Source organism: Lepidothrix coronata, unplaced genomic scaffold (genome assembly GCF_001604755.1).
Source record: "Lepidothrix coronata isolate B3197 unplaced genomic scaffold, Lepidothrix_coronata-1.0 Scaffold2, whole genome shotgun sequence".
Taxonomy (NCBI): domain Eukaryota; kingdom Metazoa; phylum Chordata; class Aves; order Passeriformes; family Pipridae; genus Lepidothrix; species Lepidothrix coronata.
In genome coordinates, this window is record NW_016690182.1 from 12,352,910 (window position 1) to 12,368,851 (window position 15,942).

Sequence of the window (15,942 nt, forward strand, 5' to 3'; positions counted from 1 at the left end):
GTCCACCGGGTCCGAGTCGATGATGCCGGGGCGGGCGGGCTGGAGGGGGCGGCTCCCCGCGCCCCGCGGCCCCAGGCCCCGCGCGGGCGGCGAGCGGGGCTCCGTGCGGCGCCGGGCTCGCCCCGAGGCGCGGTGCGGGATGCGGAGCTTCTGCAGGCGCCAGCTGGCCAGGAATTGGGAACCCGCCCGCGGGGCCACAGGGGCGGCGGGAGCAGGCGGGGACCCCGGCAGCATCGCCGCCACCTCGAGGTCCTTCGTGCCCCGGGGAGGGGATTGTGGAGAGCTCATCTCGGGGCTCTGCGGGGGTGGTCCGGCGAGGTATCCAGACGGGGAGGGAGGCTGGAGAGGCAGCCCGGTCGCACTCGCCTGGGTGGCCCCGCTCCCCGACGGCAGCCGCCGCCGTCTGATTTATAGCGGCCACGCCGCGGGGGAAGGCGAAGGGAAGCTGGACCGTCGGGCGAGCCGGTCGGGCAGGGAGGGGCGGACGGGCTGGGACAGCCCAGGGGGGCGGTGTTGGCACCGCCTGCCCCTCCGACCCCCGGCCGGCCCCCGTGTCCCGCCCTTCCAGGCTGGGTTCCTCTGTGTCCTCCCGGTCTGGGATGGGACCCCACCTGGTCTCCCCCTGTCCAGGCTGGAACACGCTTGTAACACCTGTAGGGGACAACAGTGGGGTTCAGGTGGTGGCAGGGCTGCCAGGGCAACGAGGACTGGTGCCCTCAGCCAGCTGGAGAAGGGATTTGGGTGTGAGGGGGCTGTTTGTGGTGGCACTGGGGGCACCCTCCGAGCCTTCGTCCCACCTTTTGCACTTTTCTTGTTTTGCACCGAGTTGAGCTCCAATTGTCTCTCCACATTTGGAGACGTGGATGGGGATGGCAGAAGGGGTGCCTTGCCCCACAGCTCAGTTTTCTCAGCTGTCTGTGGGTGGGCAACCTGCTTACAGGTCTCCCTGCACCTCACCTAAAGCCTACTTAGTACTGCAATGCTTGACACTTGTGGGGTTTCCTATTGTTTATTTTCCCAGTTCTGTTCCTGAAGCAGCTCCCACAGCTCACAGGGCAGTCTGCCTGGTGCAGGGACAGAGCATGTGGGGCCCTCAGGTTGGTCAGAGGAGGCAGCTGGCCAGCTTCTCTGCTCTCTCCTTCCTCACTTTTCCCCTGGCTGAACAGTCCCCAGGACACTGGAACCCTTTGCTGTGCTAGTAGCAGCACCAGCCTCCTGCCAGCAGTGACCACACAAGACTGGTCTCTCCCCATCACACCACACCACAGCAGGTGCCAAGGGTACATGGAAGCGGAGAAGGGGGTCAGGAGTCATGGGAGCCACATCCTGCTGAACTCCCTCCACGCCAGATTTCCTGTTGTTTCAATCGGCAGAGAAAAACAAGAGAGCAAAACAAAGTCAAGGCCAGGCTGGGAGCCCCTTCATCTTGCTATTTATTCCAGCGTAATCTAATTAAAGCCACAGGAAATATGCTTTCCCACAGTGACTGGACATCTTAAAAAAATCCCAGCACAACAAAAGCTCCGTGGGCCAGGTCAATGAGGGGACAAGAGCAGCAGAGGCCAGGCTCTGTGGCCTGAGGCATCGAGTGATATCTGCCCCCAATACCTCTGTACCTGTTTACCTGTTCCCTTGCTTAGATCCCTTGTGGCCACTCGCATGGGGCACTGGGGCATCTGGAGGTTCATCCAAGATCTCCTGGGATAGGAGCTGCCACACTGAATCTCCCTCGACACTCTGGAGAGGATCCCCAGGGTCTGGCCCCTCTGCACAGGATTTCAGGAACCCACCCATGGCCTTGCAGGGTGGGGGGGATGCTGTGGAAAAGACCACTGGCAAGGCAGGGTGGGTGCAGGAAGAAAGAGAAGGGCTGGAGGAATATTTCAAACATTTTATTTTAAAAAAAATTCCCAGTTAAAAACACAGTGGCTGTGCCTTTCTGTGGGTAGGAGACACAGCCTGTGCCCCAGGCTGGCCCTCGGCTCTGCTTCCCGGGCGGGCAGCTCTGAGGCTGTGCCCCTGCCAGGAAGGTAACGTGGTTCTGGGCTCCAGCTGGGGAGGGCTTGAAGCTCTGAGCAGCCTCTCTCTTAAAAAACATTTAAAATCAGTTGTGAGAACAAACTCTGTGGTGTTAAAAAAGGAAAGGGGAAGGAGCAAGGGAGGCTCTGCCGGCACTGGAAGGCTGTGGCTGGAGGGCCCACACTCCTGCCTGGGGAGAGCCACAGTGCTCGTGACGTGCAGCAGCTTTTCTTCTTAAAAGAGAAAAAAAATTAACCAACCAACAGTAATTTCTTCCAAATTTTCCCTGCAGCCACAAATTTCACCAGTTGCTCAGGTAAATACGCTGTCTTCCCCATGGGAAATGCTCTTGCAGAAACTGAGCCTTCCTCCTCTGCTAAACAACATGCTTCAGATTCCCTGCAAATAAAAGGAAGCTGGAGAGGTTTCACCTTATTTTAAGAGTTTTTTTACAGTGAGAACAATCACTGGAGTAAACTCCACAGGGACATGGTAGAGGCCTCAGTGTCAGAAGGTTTCAAGATGTGACTGGACAGAGTGCTAGGTAATCTTGTCTAGCCTCCCTTTCCCACAAAAAGGTCGGACCAGGTGATCTTTGAAGTCCTTTAGAACCTGGGCTGTTCCATGATTCCAGTGAGGACAAGGCCCTGTGCTCCTCTGCCCAGCTACAGGGCATGGCTACAGGGACCCACAGCTCTTTATCACCAACCCTGAGAATCCCAAGGAAGTAGGAGGCAGATGACTCTGTGCACTAATGAGCAGCCAAGTGAACACGGTTCATCTTTCTAGTCAGTGAGAAAGACTCCAGTGCGCTCTTCTGAAGCCCTCTCTAAAAGGACCTGGAAGCCCAAAGCAGGAGTGTTGGCTTGGACAACTCACCTTTGATAGAGTTCAGAATTTCTTGAATTCTCTGTGGCTCATTGCGGTCTGGTCTGCAGCTTGGGGTGATCTCCAGCACGTAGTCAGGACCATACTCTGTGAAGAACTGGAGGGAAGAGGAGGGGAGAGTCAGCAGAGAGGCCCTGGTGGCTGAGGCTGGGGGCAGGGTTCTCTGTGGGTACCTGTTTGGAAAAAGGCAAGAAACAGTTTCTCCATCTGAGGGCCACATGTGGCTTCACGACATCAAGGTGGTGCTTCTGCAGTGTCTGTGCCCACCTGGAGTTTTCAACCATTCCTCAGTTCAAGGGCTTGGGAAGCAGAGCCCAATGGTGCAGCCAAAAGCAGTCAAGTGTCTATCCCAGTGTTTAATTTGGGAAAGCTGTTGACACTCATTTTACACATGATTAACCTGATTTTTTAGTCAACAAAATTCAAGTGCTACCTATTCTACTGAATAATGCCAGACCTGACAACAAGTACTATGCCAACAGCAAAAAATTAGGCATCTTACGGAAGTCCACATTCTGTTCCTGATTTTAGGAAAACAGTTCACTGGTAGAACCTGCTGTGATGGGACCATGACTCATGACACCATCAGCACTGGATGTTCAAGGAATTCTACGCTGGTCTTTCCAGACATCCTCAGACTATTTAAACACCATTACACTGATGCTCAGTCAAATGTTTCTGGGTCTCCAAACCACAGCTGTCTTGTTTTCAAGCCCTTCTCTACAAACTCGTGGACAAAAAAAAAACCAACCAAAAACGACCAAAAGACCTCCAGGTTTCTGAATATTGTCTTTCTTTCATAGTAACTTGATTTCAAGACCTGGAGCTGTCAAGAACATCCCCAAGCCCCTCAAGGCTTTAGGAGAAGCAAAGTGCTGAATACAACTGTGTGGAATTTGGCCCATCATTACTAAAAGAGTTTGCCAGACCTGGAGACTGATGGAACAGCACAGCCTAGCCACCTCACAGCCAGTGCTTCAGCAACAATCTGTCCCAGCCCACAAATTCTCAGGAGTTTCCTTCAAGAGGTGAGCAGAGCCCTGTGGCTGGACAGCAGGAAAGCAGTGGTGGGACTGCCTTTAAGCTGCTCACAGTCAGGAATTCTGCACTGATCTCAAAAGGCTGACAGCTCAGTTTCCACATTTCGTGTTAATCAGAATGGGAATTCCTATTTAAAGCAAAGAAAACATGAAATCAGGAAGTACCAACCTTTGTTTCTGTGCACAGGCACTGATAAGCTATTAAACCACTAGTGGTTCTTTGCCAGAAGCAGCAGGAAAAAAGCCCTGGGAATCTGACAAAAAGGCATCAACCCTGTGTGCACACAAATCCATCCACATACAGTGAAAGCTCATGCTGCCTCCCCTTCAGTTATTCCCTAGCTGTGTAAATATTTCATTCCCAGTGGCCTCCAAACCTCTTCCTTCATGCTTTTCCCTCCACCAAACCTGCTTCCACCAGTTTACCTTAAAAATGCCAACAGCAAAATGCAGGGAGCCTGGAGCATTGCATGGGAAGGTTACAGAGGCTAAAATATACTCATGAGAAGGACTCTAAAATATGCCAAACCATTCAGCTATACCTTCTCTGGGAGATTCTGTTGGGAAGCTCTGTAGGATTAATGCAAGGTGAAGATGTCTCATCCTTAATCATAGAGAACAGGCTGCATCTCAAAGTGCTGGCCTGGAACCTGCACTAGCCAGGTAAGGAACAATGTTACCTTGGACTGCTTCCATCTACAGGGAAAAAAAAGCCTTCTCTAAATACAGTGACTCATGGAGCGAGAGAAGGGAACAGAAGAATTCCCATCAAAGTGAAGTGAATACATACTCATGCACTTCTTCCCCTAAAAATCTGAGGTTTGTAAGGTTTAAGCACATTTGTCAAGTCAAAAATCCAGGAGCAGACATAGGAATCTGGAGTAAGACAAGGGCAAAGCACTGCCTGACATCTGACTGCTCTCTGTCAAGCTCTGATGCAAGATGAGCCCATCAGAAAAGACAGAAAGTGGATTTTAGGATCAGTAAATGTCAGAGCAAGATGGGCTATGGCTCACAAGGACGATGTTTAAGTATTATTTGAAACTGTCCTCCAAAAAACATTCCAACCATCTTACTGCCTTTTGCTCTGACCCCTGTGAGAGGCAGACTTGCCTTTGTTTACACAGGGCTTTCCTGGTTCACTCTGTGGCTTTTCAAACAGAGCCAAGTATGGATGTGTCCCTCTCCATGCTTCAGAGGAAGAGCTGGAATGCAGGCAGGCAGTAGGAGGGCCCCAAATGCAGTGCACAGCACACAGACACCCACAAGGGAAGGCAGCTGCACCCTGGGCACTGAACTGCTTGTTCAGTTTGCCTTCTCCACCAGAGTCACCCAGCAAACATCTGGACAAGCACTCCCATGGCATCTTAGCATGAAGAGCCCCAGACCACACCTCTGCTGTTCTCAGCTGGATGTTGAGTGTGTGGGGCCATGTGCTGCCCCCATCGTGCAGAGGCTACTGAACAATGTTCTCATGCCCCTGAACAGCACAGAGGTCTCAGGAAAGCAGGCAGGGAGCTGCACCAGCACACTGTCACTGTGCTCTCCACAGTGACCTCTGCCCGTACCTAAAGCATCAGGATTTCTTGTTTCCTTATTACAGGCATCCTATCCCAGTTTCTTATTACAGAGGCATCTCCCTCTGCTAAGGACCGATGTGCATGTGCCATTGGATATGAGTATTTCTGACTCTGTTGTGTCCCAAAGCCAGGTTCAGCAGCAGGAGAGACTGATACCTATATATCACAGCCTCCATCAGAAATCCTACTTGTTTTGGTGCTCCTGAGAAGCAGAAGGTTCCCACACATGGAGGAACACTCTCTCGGGAAAGATGCACAACATGATCCAGTACAAGCTGGTCCATACTAGCACAGAGTGTGCATATCCCCTCAAGGGTGAGAGGGTGCTGGATCTCAAACTCCTGCTTTTGGTGTGCCAACACCTGGGCCATTCCTCCCCAGAACACAGAGCAATGTGTTGAACAGCTGAACCACAGCCCCAAGGTGGGAGGGCTTCCCAGGTCCCTGGCAGGGTAGTCTTCCATGAAACTCTTCCATGAGTTTCATCAACCAACTGGCATTCCCATGTCAGGGGAAACAGATTCACTAGACAGAAGTTAATTCACACTGTCCAGCCCCACTCAAGACATGAAAAGCACCAGGACTGGCACTGAGACAGCACCTGGCCCCACAGCCAAAGCTTCAAAGCTGCACCTGGTCCTTTCTGTATGTTGATAAAAGCAGGGTTAAAATTCAAAGCCTCGAGAAAGGCAAAAGTACATGCACACCCTAAAGAGCTCTTTGAGCAACTGGTGGCTCCCTCCACCCATCCTCTCTGTAACCATCAGAGACTGAAGTTTATTGGTTCCTGAGATCCCTCCCAGAAAGCTGCAGCCTCCGCTTTTGGGCACAAGCACCCACCATGCTGCTGGGATAGGGTGGTATTGTTACAGGAGTGTCTCCACAAAACAGGACTAAGTGGCAAGGATGCTGTGTGGATTATTAGGTGGAATGACTGTCTCTTCTGCAAGGAGAAGGGAGGGTTTTTCACAGCATTACCTCGTGGTCAGGGATCTCCGAGGACAGTGTTCTCCCAAGGATCACCCCAGTCAAGTATGTCCAGCAGCGAGCTGTGTTGGCAAGGTTGTAACCTCCTGTTTCCAGTAAGAATTGGGATTTTGAGGGGGAAGAGTGGGGAAAGGGAAGAGAGAGGGAGAGATTTTAGTGGAAGGAACAAACTGTGGAGGCAGTGTGCACAGTTCACATGAATTCAGCTTATTTCATCCACTCAAGCTGTGCCCAAAATCTGCATTTTGCACCTGCTGGCTACACGAGGCCAGGTCCAAATGACACTGTGTGCAAGAGCAGACCTCTCAAACTGAACCCCAGTTACAGCTGGTGGGGCAGAGGTCAGTCCTTCAGCCACCATCTCAGACCCAGCATGAGCTCCCAGCCCCATGTGCTGGACTCTCTCCTGGCAACAAGGAGAGGTGCCCACATGTAGCAGGGAGGGAAGTGCAAGGGCTGCAGCAGAAACAGGGGCTTCCTGCTTTTTAATGCCAGCCTTAGACCCAAAAACCAAAATACACAAGAAACTCAGGTAAGGTTTTTTTTCAGGAAAGATGACTAGAATAGTGAAGAGAGAGAAACACAATGACAAGACAGGGAGACTGTATTTTTCAAAATTCCCTTCTGTTTGGGTTGGTTGTTGTAGGGGCTTTTCCTGCTTTTTTTCACTCCTTCCCCACCTCCCACTTCAAATGCTCTGCAGTGGTGGGACACTGCTTTGGTATTTTCAAGAGCGACAAATAGTTGTCCCTCATTTTTTGACAAAAGTTTTGGGGTTTTTTGTCTGAAAGGTGACATCCCCAGCATACCCACAGACAGGCCACAGCAGGATTGAACACTCATAACCTTTCCAAAACAAAGAGCATCAGGCACATCAAATTTTAGGTGTAACATGCTATACCTGATTTCCCCCATCTCAAAAAGGACAGCAGCTAGAGCTGATCTGCCTCCAGGCATGGAGCTCTCCCTGGCACACAGTGGCTTTTGTTGTTCTGAAATGCTCCGTTACAAAAAGCCTGTCCTGTGCTCTCCCCACTGGACAGGCAGCTGGTTATGCAGCACAGCAGAGATAAGTCCACCTTAGCTTTCACTGGGTATCAGAGCCCTGCTGTACTTTGCAGGCAGCCAGTCCTTGTCCCAAGCCCCTGCTTGAATCTAAACAAAACCATTCATTGCCAGGTGCCCAAAGTAGGTTTGGGAACACAGTGCTCACTTTTAAAGAGAAGCACTGGAAGGCTGATCAGCAGAGATGGGAATCAGAGGTGCCACTGAGAAGTCACGATCAGTTTGTCGTCCTTTCCTCTTCTCCAGAGGAGCCATGCAGCTTTTAATAAGATGTGAGAGTCAGGACTGAGACTTTCACCTGTCAGTATCAAGGATTTCAGGTGTGAGGACACAGTACTGTACCATGGCATGCCCTCCTGACACTGCCCAGCAGTCACCCTGCTAAACCCCGGCCAGTGCCGAGCCCAAGGACAGGCACTCGAGGAAGGGTCACGGGAGGACAAACGTGTTTCTCTGAGACCAGCAGGACACACTCACCTCCCCCCAGCACGAGAGTTGCTAGCTGCCACTGCAGGACATACTTGAGGCACTTGCCCACTCCCTCGGGCGTCATGTTGAAGGAGCACATGGGGTCCCCAGCGATGGTGTCGGCCCCCAGCTGCAGCACGACCGCGTCGGGGTTGAAGGCGGCGTACACCTCCTTCAGCACGCTGTGGAGAGCAGGAGCACTGGGGGTTAATGCCACAGGGATGCTGGTAGCACAGCTCTGGGCCCTCAGATCCACCAATGCCTCTCGGGGTTTCTGCGTTCTCTGCTTCCACCCAGCTTGTACCAGTCACACTCCCTCTGCTCCCAGTTAGCCTTCTGCCCCCACTGCTCTCCCGCAGCAAGTTTAGCTCTCAGAGAACTTATCACCAGGCTGATGAAGGCAAAAGCACCACTGACAACATTGGGGAGGGGGACCTGGTCCTCATCAGCTTATGGTAGCATCAAACTCCACATTTGCACTGGCTGCTCTTTGGCTGCAAGACAAATCCAGAGGCTTCTCTCCCCTCTGAAGGTCGCGGTGGAGATGAGGCAAAACAACAATCCTGAACTCTCAGACATCTCTCACTGAGATCTCACTGACAAACAGAGGAAGGCTCTGGCTAGGTTCTCATTCTCCTCTCTCTTATGTGGCTCCTGAGGCAAAAACAAAAGGAAAAGCTCTGTGCAAGGTGTAGTCAGCCTGCATTGGAGGGAGCCCTGTGCTTCAAGCCCACCACGGTTTTGGGAAGCACAGGCAATCACCCTCAGACAATCAGACATCCACAGTCAGGCCCATGACTGCTTCCCAGCCTGGACAGAACTCAAAATCTCAAAATCTCTTTGTAGAAGCTTTGGTTATACACAGCTTGGAATCTAGGCAGGTTATGATGTCCTTCAGCTGTGAATGCATGCAGTAGGTTCCTCCTGACCAGGCTCCTGGTCAGCCCTTTCAGCCCCTAGAGCTGCTTTTTAGAAGCATGTTTCCCGGCAGAAAGAAGGCTGTTCTACCCCAGCAGTGGCAAGCATCAGCAAGCTAGCAGGAGGCATGGCCTCCACACGACCGCCCTACAAGTCTGGAGAGGTTTCAGCCCTCAAGTGTTAGAGCTGAGAGGTGGATGTGCTACTGTGTCCTGCAGCCTGGTGCTGAGGCTCCTCTCCCTGGAAAAGAACAAGCCCTGCAGCCCAGTTTTGACAAGGTTTGTGAGGCCCATCACCAGCTGAGTGACAGAGGAGCCTGCCAGGAGGCAGCTCCATCACTGTCACATGTTCAGCCTTCAGCCTTTCACTCTTCCAGCATGGACAGAGGGTACTTGGAAAACACTTTTAGCTAAGCCCCAAGCATATGTCCCACAGAATGTCAGGATTCGGTGCACTTATTTGAAGGAAAAACATCTAGCCCTAAGTCCACAGCTAAAAAATACTTGTGCCTTCTCAGTCTCTCCTTAGACACACAAGGCTGACCTGTGGCAGAGACTCTCCAGCCACCCACAAATGTCTCTGTATATTCAGTTTGCTTAAGAACCTGGACAAGACCTCTGAGAACTCTTACAATCCATGCTCACTGCAATCAGAGGGTGCAAGAGGGGAAGGGGCACGCCTTAAGAAAGGACTGTAATTAAAAGTAGTGAGCTGCATAGTGTCTTATTCTCTAAAATCCCGTCCAAGTAAGATGTACTGGAGCAAGAGGGCTTACGTTTCACAGATCTGGTAATATTTCTCATCTTGAATGCCATCTTGAATGGGCACGTTCACGCTGTAATAGCGACCTTTCCCCAGGCCAACATCTGTCACATCACCAGTGCCTGTGCAACAGAAACACCCCAGTTACGAGGGAAAGCAGAGGAGCTGCAAGAGAGAGATGTGTGGGATTTCTCAGAGGAGAGCTGAAAGCCAGGACCTTCGGCACACTAATGGAGAAGTCCACTTGCCACCACCAAGAAAGGAGGGTGGGAGGGACCCAGTTCTCTCCTCTGCCCAATTCTGCCATGCAGAGTCGAAGGGGCTCTGCCCAGAGCTCAGTCACAACCACAAAGGTGGAAACACCAAACATGTAGCTCCCTGCTCCTTCCTTCTTCTGGGTCGAGAGGAGAGGCAGCAAGACATCTCTTCTGGACAGCAGGGATGGGACTTGCATCATTGGTGAGGCCCCAGCAAAGGCATGAACCAAATGAGCACAAAACCTCACATGTTCAACTTGCCTGGAAAAAATCCTGGTGAAAACTTGTGCAGAGAAACAGTCATGACTTTCGAGGTGAAACTAAAGGCATCTTCAACTCCTACCAGGAAAGAAAAAACAGCTTTCATGCACGATTCATATAAATGACAGAGCCTGAACACACAAACAGAGCTGCTTGATAAACATGGGGCAGCAAGCAGAGCAGGAGCAGCATGAGCGAAGCAGAAATGCAGATGTGGCTCCATAAATCCATTCTCGATTCACAGAGACCTGAGTTCAACTGCAGCAAAGGTCACAACTGAAATGAATTTGGCAGGTCTCATGCTAATCAGTACTGAACGGATCTCGATACCTCACGTCAGTGCCCAGGGCAGCAGCACTCGCCTGCGCTGCTCGGCCTGCGAGGCTGGGAGAGGGATCCGAGCAGGGCTGCCTTGGCCAGAGCTTGGCTCTGATTAGAACCAGTGCTACCGGGCTCTCTCGCTTTTTCTCAGTGCTGCTGCGGTTCAACATGCCTTTTCTTTTCCTTAAAGACATATTAAAATAGTGGGGGTGGGGGGAGGGAAAAAGAAGTAACAGGAAACTTAAGAGAAACCAAATGCAGGGAGAAAACGGAGCAAAATGAAACACACCATAAAATTTAGAAGAGCGGGAAATGTTAAATGGTGCTGAAATCGTGTCCCTGAAGGAGAGAGCAGTTTCAGAAAGGCCAGCTCTGGCTTTAGTTTTATAGCATCAAGCCTTCTTTTAAAAGCACCGTTTACTACTGGCTGCTTCCCTCTGGCACTGGAGCATTAAACAATTAAACCCTGTCAGCAACTGCTCTGCCAGGATGGGAGACTAGGACAACACTGTCTGTTGCTTTAGGTACAAGACTCCTGCCCAGACCCTCAAGAGAGGTCTGAACAGCAGCATCTGAAGGGCAACTTCATAAAACAGGACAAGGCAGAAATGGATTGAGTGAACTCAACTGCACTGAAAGGAGGCAAAGCCACAGCTGTGGCAGCACATAAAGTTCTGCTGCGCCAACAGGCCTTAACTTCTCCCGTTCCTCCCCCTGGGCCTGTGCAGCTGTGCTGTTTGCAGCCTTTGCTGGGCCTTACCATCCCCATGATGCAAATCCAAATCGATATAAAGCACACGGTCAAATTTCTGGCGCAGCCGCAGGATCCCCAGGACGGCATCATTCAGGTAACAGAAGCCAGAAGCTTCATCCCTGTGAAAACAATGTCCATGACGTTGAACGTTGCCAATGCAGTCACCACCAGTCTCGGTGCTGACACCCTGACTTTGCAAGTCTCCACCTCACAGGGGCCCAGAGGAGGACGAGAACCCAGCTCGCACACCACTGTTACACCTTCAGAGGTCCTCTGCCAGGTCAGAAAAGTCACTGCAGCAAGGAGAGGCATCTGCACATCCATGTTCAAGCTCTCAGGGTTAGACACGGGGTTCATGCAAATTCCTGGGGCTCCCCAGGGACACAGAATAGCACTGTGAAGGCCAGTTGGCTGTGGACAAGGAAGACATACTGTCTTGTCTGCACTGCAGACAGGCCCCATGTTTTGGGAGATGGGGGACACAAGTTAAATAAAACATACATCCATGGAAAATGGGATGGAAACAAATTATTTTACCATTACAGAACCACAGAATTCAGGATCAAAACTTTTACTTCCTCTCCTGTTGTGCTGGAAGATCATTATTGATGTTAGAGTTCAGAGCAAACAGCCCCCCATGGAGTGTAGGGAAACCCAAGGTCAACCTTGCACCTTTTCAAACCTCTTATTAAGAAACCAAAAAAGCCACACAAAACAATTTGGCCAACATGTTGCCACATTCCCATTGTGTTCCAAGCTGCATCAATCATTTGACTCTCCACAGTGCTTCTCTATGGACCTCACAAAATCCCTTCTCACTTGAACTGCCGGAGATAACCAAGTATCAAGGAATGGCGGGACATCTGTGAATATACCTGCTCCAGACCCTCCCTGCAGTCCATGACAGCAACAGCACCGGGCAGTGACCGGCCTCCTCTCAGGCCTTTGCCCTGCCCTCTCTACCTTCTGCCTTCCCTCACACCTTGCCTTCTCTCCCAGCTGGATCGCCGCACCCTGAGGGTTCGCAGGGGAGCCGGGAGCTAGGAAGCGGGGTTCAGATACCAGGTGAGAAAACACAAGGGAAGAGATTGTTTTCTTACTTCTTTGCATGATGCCACCCTCCAGGCCAGTTAATTGCTACCTTGCACTTGCCGTCCAGCAGGCACTGGGCTGCAGTGATGGTGGCTCCTCCCACGGCCGCCGCATACTCAAAGATCCCTTCAGTGGCTGGACAGTCATAACCTGCAGGTAAAAGTCCAGGTAAGAGTCCACATGTCAGACACAACAGGCCTTTTCCTCCAGGGGAAGCACATTCCTTTTGTTTGAGCCATCTTCTTTAAGTGCGGCTCTGACCTTCTGTTCCAAACACAACGCCAAAGCCATGGCACAAACCCTCACAACAGCTGTCAGCTTTGGACTCACACAGCAGATTCAGGGGGCCTGAGTAGGAATAAAGTTGTGGTGGGTTTGCGTGGTAAGGTGTTCGCAGTGGGGGGGCTGCAGGGGTGGTTTCTGTGAGCAGCCACCAGGAGCTGCCCCCATGTTGGACAGAACTCCAGGACGGACCTGCCTCTGGGCAAGGCTGAGCCCATCAGCACTGCGGGCAGAGCCTGTGGGAGAACATATCAAACAAAGGGCAAAAACCACGGTGCAGCACCTGGGAGAGAGGTGAGAGCCTGTGAAAGAAACTACCCTGCAGGCCCCAAAGTCAGCAGGAAAGGAGGGGCAGGAGGTGATCCAGGCACTGGAGTTCCTGCAGCCCATGGTACAGACCACAATGAGGCAGCTATGCCCCTGCAGCCCGTGGAGGTCCACGATGGAGCAGAGATGGCCCTGCAGCCCCTGGAGGACCCTATGTCCCAGAAGCAGGGGAGTGTGCCTGAACAAAGCTGTAACTCCATGGAAGGGACCCACGCTGCAGCAGGTTTGCTGGCAGGACCTGTGACTCTGCAGGGGACCCATGCTGGAACAGCTTATTCCTGAAGGACTGACCCCATGGAAAGGGACCCACACTGGAGCAGTTCCTGAAGGACTGATTCTATGGAAAGGGACCCATGCTGGAGCAGCTTGTTTCTGAAGGGCTGACCCCATAGAAGGGACCTACTCCTGAGCTCACCACTCTAACTGCAGCTGCAGCAAAAAAAGCATCCTGGTCCTGACACTCAGCTAAGCTCTCGCTGAAGACACACGTCCTTACCCAGTCCATACTCCACAGACTCCGGATGGTCATCATCCCCCTCCTCACTGACCTTCTGCAGGTGCTGCAGGTAAGCATCTGTGTGGAAACTTGCCATCTCCTCCATGGAGGCCACTTTTGGCTTGACTATCCTAGGCAGAGAGAAGGAAGGGAGCATGTCAGGACAAGAGGGCCTAGGGTTTGGCTGGAATGCTCAGCTTTAGCCTTTAACCTAGAAGTCTTCTTCTGGCAGTTACTGTGGTAAAAGCAAACAAACATCCCTCTTTCTCTCGCACCAGACTGCCACTCCAGTGAGCAAACATCCAGCTGAGCTGGCCTTGACTCCAGCATAGCACTGCCTGCTATGCCCAGCACAGGGAACAACACCTACAGGTGCTGCCTGCACTGACCTTCCTATTTTGCTTCAAGTGTTTTTCCCCCTTTTCTGCATGTTCTCCCAGTATGAGCAATGCCCAGTGGATCCAACATTCTGGTTACACACAGAGGCACTAACAGAGGGAAAAGTCCAGTCCCAGCTGCTGCAGCAGGACCCCACCCTTTCAGGTCAGGAGCTGGACAGCACTTCTCAAGTGCTCTGACCTACACCTGCATCAAAGCAGAGACTATTGCTGTTCCCAGCACCTTCCTGGGTTTGGGTGCTTTGCAGTCTGCCTAAACAAATCCTGCAACACACTGAACCCTCTCCAAATCTCAGACACCGGGGGCACACATGGGCAGCACAGCATAGGAAAGAATGGGAAGACCGTAGGAAATTCCCAACTCTAGGCTGGTCCCAGTGCCAGGCACTTCCCAGCCCCTGCCAAGGCAAACAGCCCTTCAGGTCTGCTAGATGATGGCACCTGCAGCCAGGCACCAAGCACACTGCCAAAATGGCTAAAAAAAAAAAAAATTCTTTTAAAAAAGAAGTCCCAATAGGACCTTCTGGCCCTGCTGAACTGGAGCATGGGATTTTTTTTTAAGAATATAAGAGAGGCTGAGCTAAGCCTTTTATTCCCTTCATATGCTCCAGTGTCAAAAGCCAAATGAAGCAGGAGGGATCTCACTCTTCTGCCCCAGGTTTCACCTTGTCTTCTCTCCTGAACAGCCCCAAGACCTCACAAGAAGTCTCCCAGATCAATCACGACACAGCAAAACAACAAGGTCCCTCTCTGTATCAGCACTGACTGAGCAGTGGATCTGGAGCAGCACCAAGGTTGTCACCCTGCTCCAAGCCCCAAGCCTGGGGGTGACAGACACTCTGCAGAGAAGGCACGAGAAAAATCTGTGCTCCACCAGACCAGGAGAGTAACCACGAATTACACCTTCCACTGTAATCGTGTCCACGTGGTAAAACAAGCACTTTCCTTAGATCCTTAGAAATACACAGTGTAGATTCCTTAGAAATACACACTGTGGGGGCTCCCTGCCAGCAGGGACAGCGTGAAACCTGAAGTTACTCAGCACCTTCCAAACCTCAGCGGAGAAGAAAACACCCCTTCACAGAAAACGGGAGCACTTACTTCATCTGGTCGAGCAGGCAATACGCCTCAATCAACGAATGCACCATGCTGGCCTAAAGAGAAGAGTACATCCGTGAGAGCAGGAGACACAAGGGCAGCAACCGGGGGCATGGGGGGGCCCAAGGAAGGACTCGCAGCCGAGCTGTGGCTGTGACTCCCCCCAGCAGCGGCTCTCCCGGCACGGCTGGAGCCGGGCAGGGCATCCCGGGGGTGCGTGATGGGCCTCCCGGTGTCCCGGGCAGAGGCACAGCCGGGGAAGGGAAGCGCAGCGCTTCAGTGTCGCTGTCACGGCGCTGCCAGGGGCGGTGTGAGGGCACAGACGGGCCCCCCCCGACTCTGACCGCACACTCCTTCCGCCGGGGCCGCCCGTTCCCCGCTCCCTCCCGCCGTGCCGGGCCCCCCGCCCCGCCACCCCCGGCGCGGCGCTGACCCGCTTGGGCACTTTGCAGAGGGAGTCGCAGAGCTCCACGTACTCCGGGCTGTACACGTAGACCGGCGGCGCCGCCGCCATCGAGGCCCACACGGCCGGGGCCGGGGCGCAGCAGCACGGGCGGTTCCGGCCCCGCGGCCCGCCGGGAGCTGTAGGCCCGCCCCGCCGCCCTCCCTCCCTCCCAGCCAGGCCGGGCAAGGACAGGCCGCACACGCTGTTAGAGACGTTTTTATTGGGGCCCCCACGCGGCTCGGGGTGGTGTCTATTATCTAAAAACGTAGTAATTGTCATTAGAAAAGGACTGAGCCCCGCACGCACCGCCCGCCCTGCTCGGGGTGCCCGAGCCCCGCCGAGCCCAGGCAGCTCCCACCGGGCCCCCCGTGCCGGAGGGAGGAGCCGGGCTGGGGCTCGGCCCTATCAAGGCTCCTTTGCCCGGGGCAGGGGTCACGGTGGGAGGGATCAGCAACACGTACACAACAGCCGATGGCTCGAGAGA

General features: G+C 52.9%; 1 protein-coding gene across 5 annotated transcripts; it reads right to left on the minus strand.

Annotated features, from left to right (window-relative positions):
* Positions 1 to 1,080: 1,080 nt before the first annotated feature.
* HDAC8 (histone deacetylase 8) lies at positions 1,081 to 15,564 on the minus strand. 5 transcript variants are annotated; one of them, XR_001875007.1, is made up of 12 exons: positions 15,447 to 15,564; positions 15,017 to 15,069; positions 13,518 to 13,648; positions 12,421 to 12,562; positions 11,327 to 11,439; positions 10,246 to 10,323; positions 9,741 to 9,849; positions 8,057 to 8,229; positions 6,506 to 6,600; positions 2,899 to 3,004; positions 2,280 to 2,418; positions 1,081 to 1,354 (listed from the first exon to the last, which is right to left on the minus strand). XR_001875007.1 is itself a non-coding variant. In XM_017816070.1 (11 exons), the coding sequence occupies exons 1-11, from the start codon at positions 15,525 to 15,527 to the stop codon at positions 2,396 to 2,398; spliced, it is 1,104 nt and encodes a 367-aa protein (XP_017671559.1). In that variant the 5' UTR covers positions 15,528 to 15,564; the 3' UTR covers positions 1,877 to 2,395. The 5 variants fall into 5 exon arrangements, 3 of the variants coding, with proteins under 3 accessions (XP_017671559.1, XP_017671572.1, XP_017671580.1); XR_001875008.1 differs by lacking the exon at positions 1,081 to 1,354 and having other exon boundaries at positions 1,877 to 2,418; positions 2,899 to 3,080; XM_017816070.1 differs by lacking the exon at positions 1,081 to 1,354 and having other exon boundaries at positions 1,877 to 2,418.
* Positions 15,565 to 15,942: the final 378 nt, after the last annotated feature.

Coding starts and splice junctions, on each gene's coding strand:
- HDAC8 (XM_017816070.1), bottom strand. CDS start 15,527: ATGGCGGCGGCGCCGCCGGTCTACGTGTACAGCCCGGAGTACGTGGAG. Junction 10,324..11,326: donor GGATTTGCATCATGGGGATG/GTAAGGCCCAGC, acceptor CTTTCCTGGTAG/GAGTTGAAGATGCCTTTAGT. Junction 8,230..9,740: donor TATTACCAGATCTGTGAAAC/GTAAGCCCTCTT, acceptor TGCTCTCCACAG/CGTGCTGAAGGAGGTGTACG.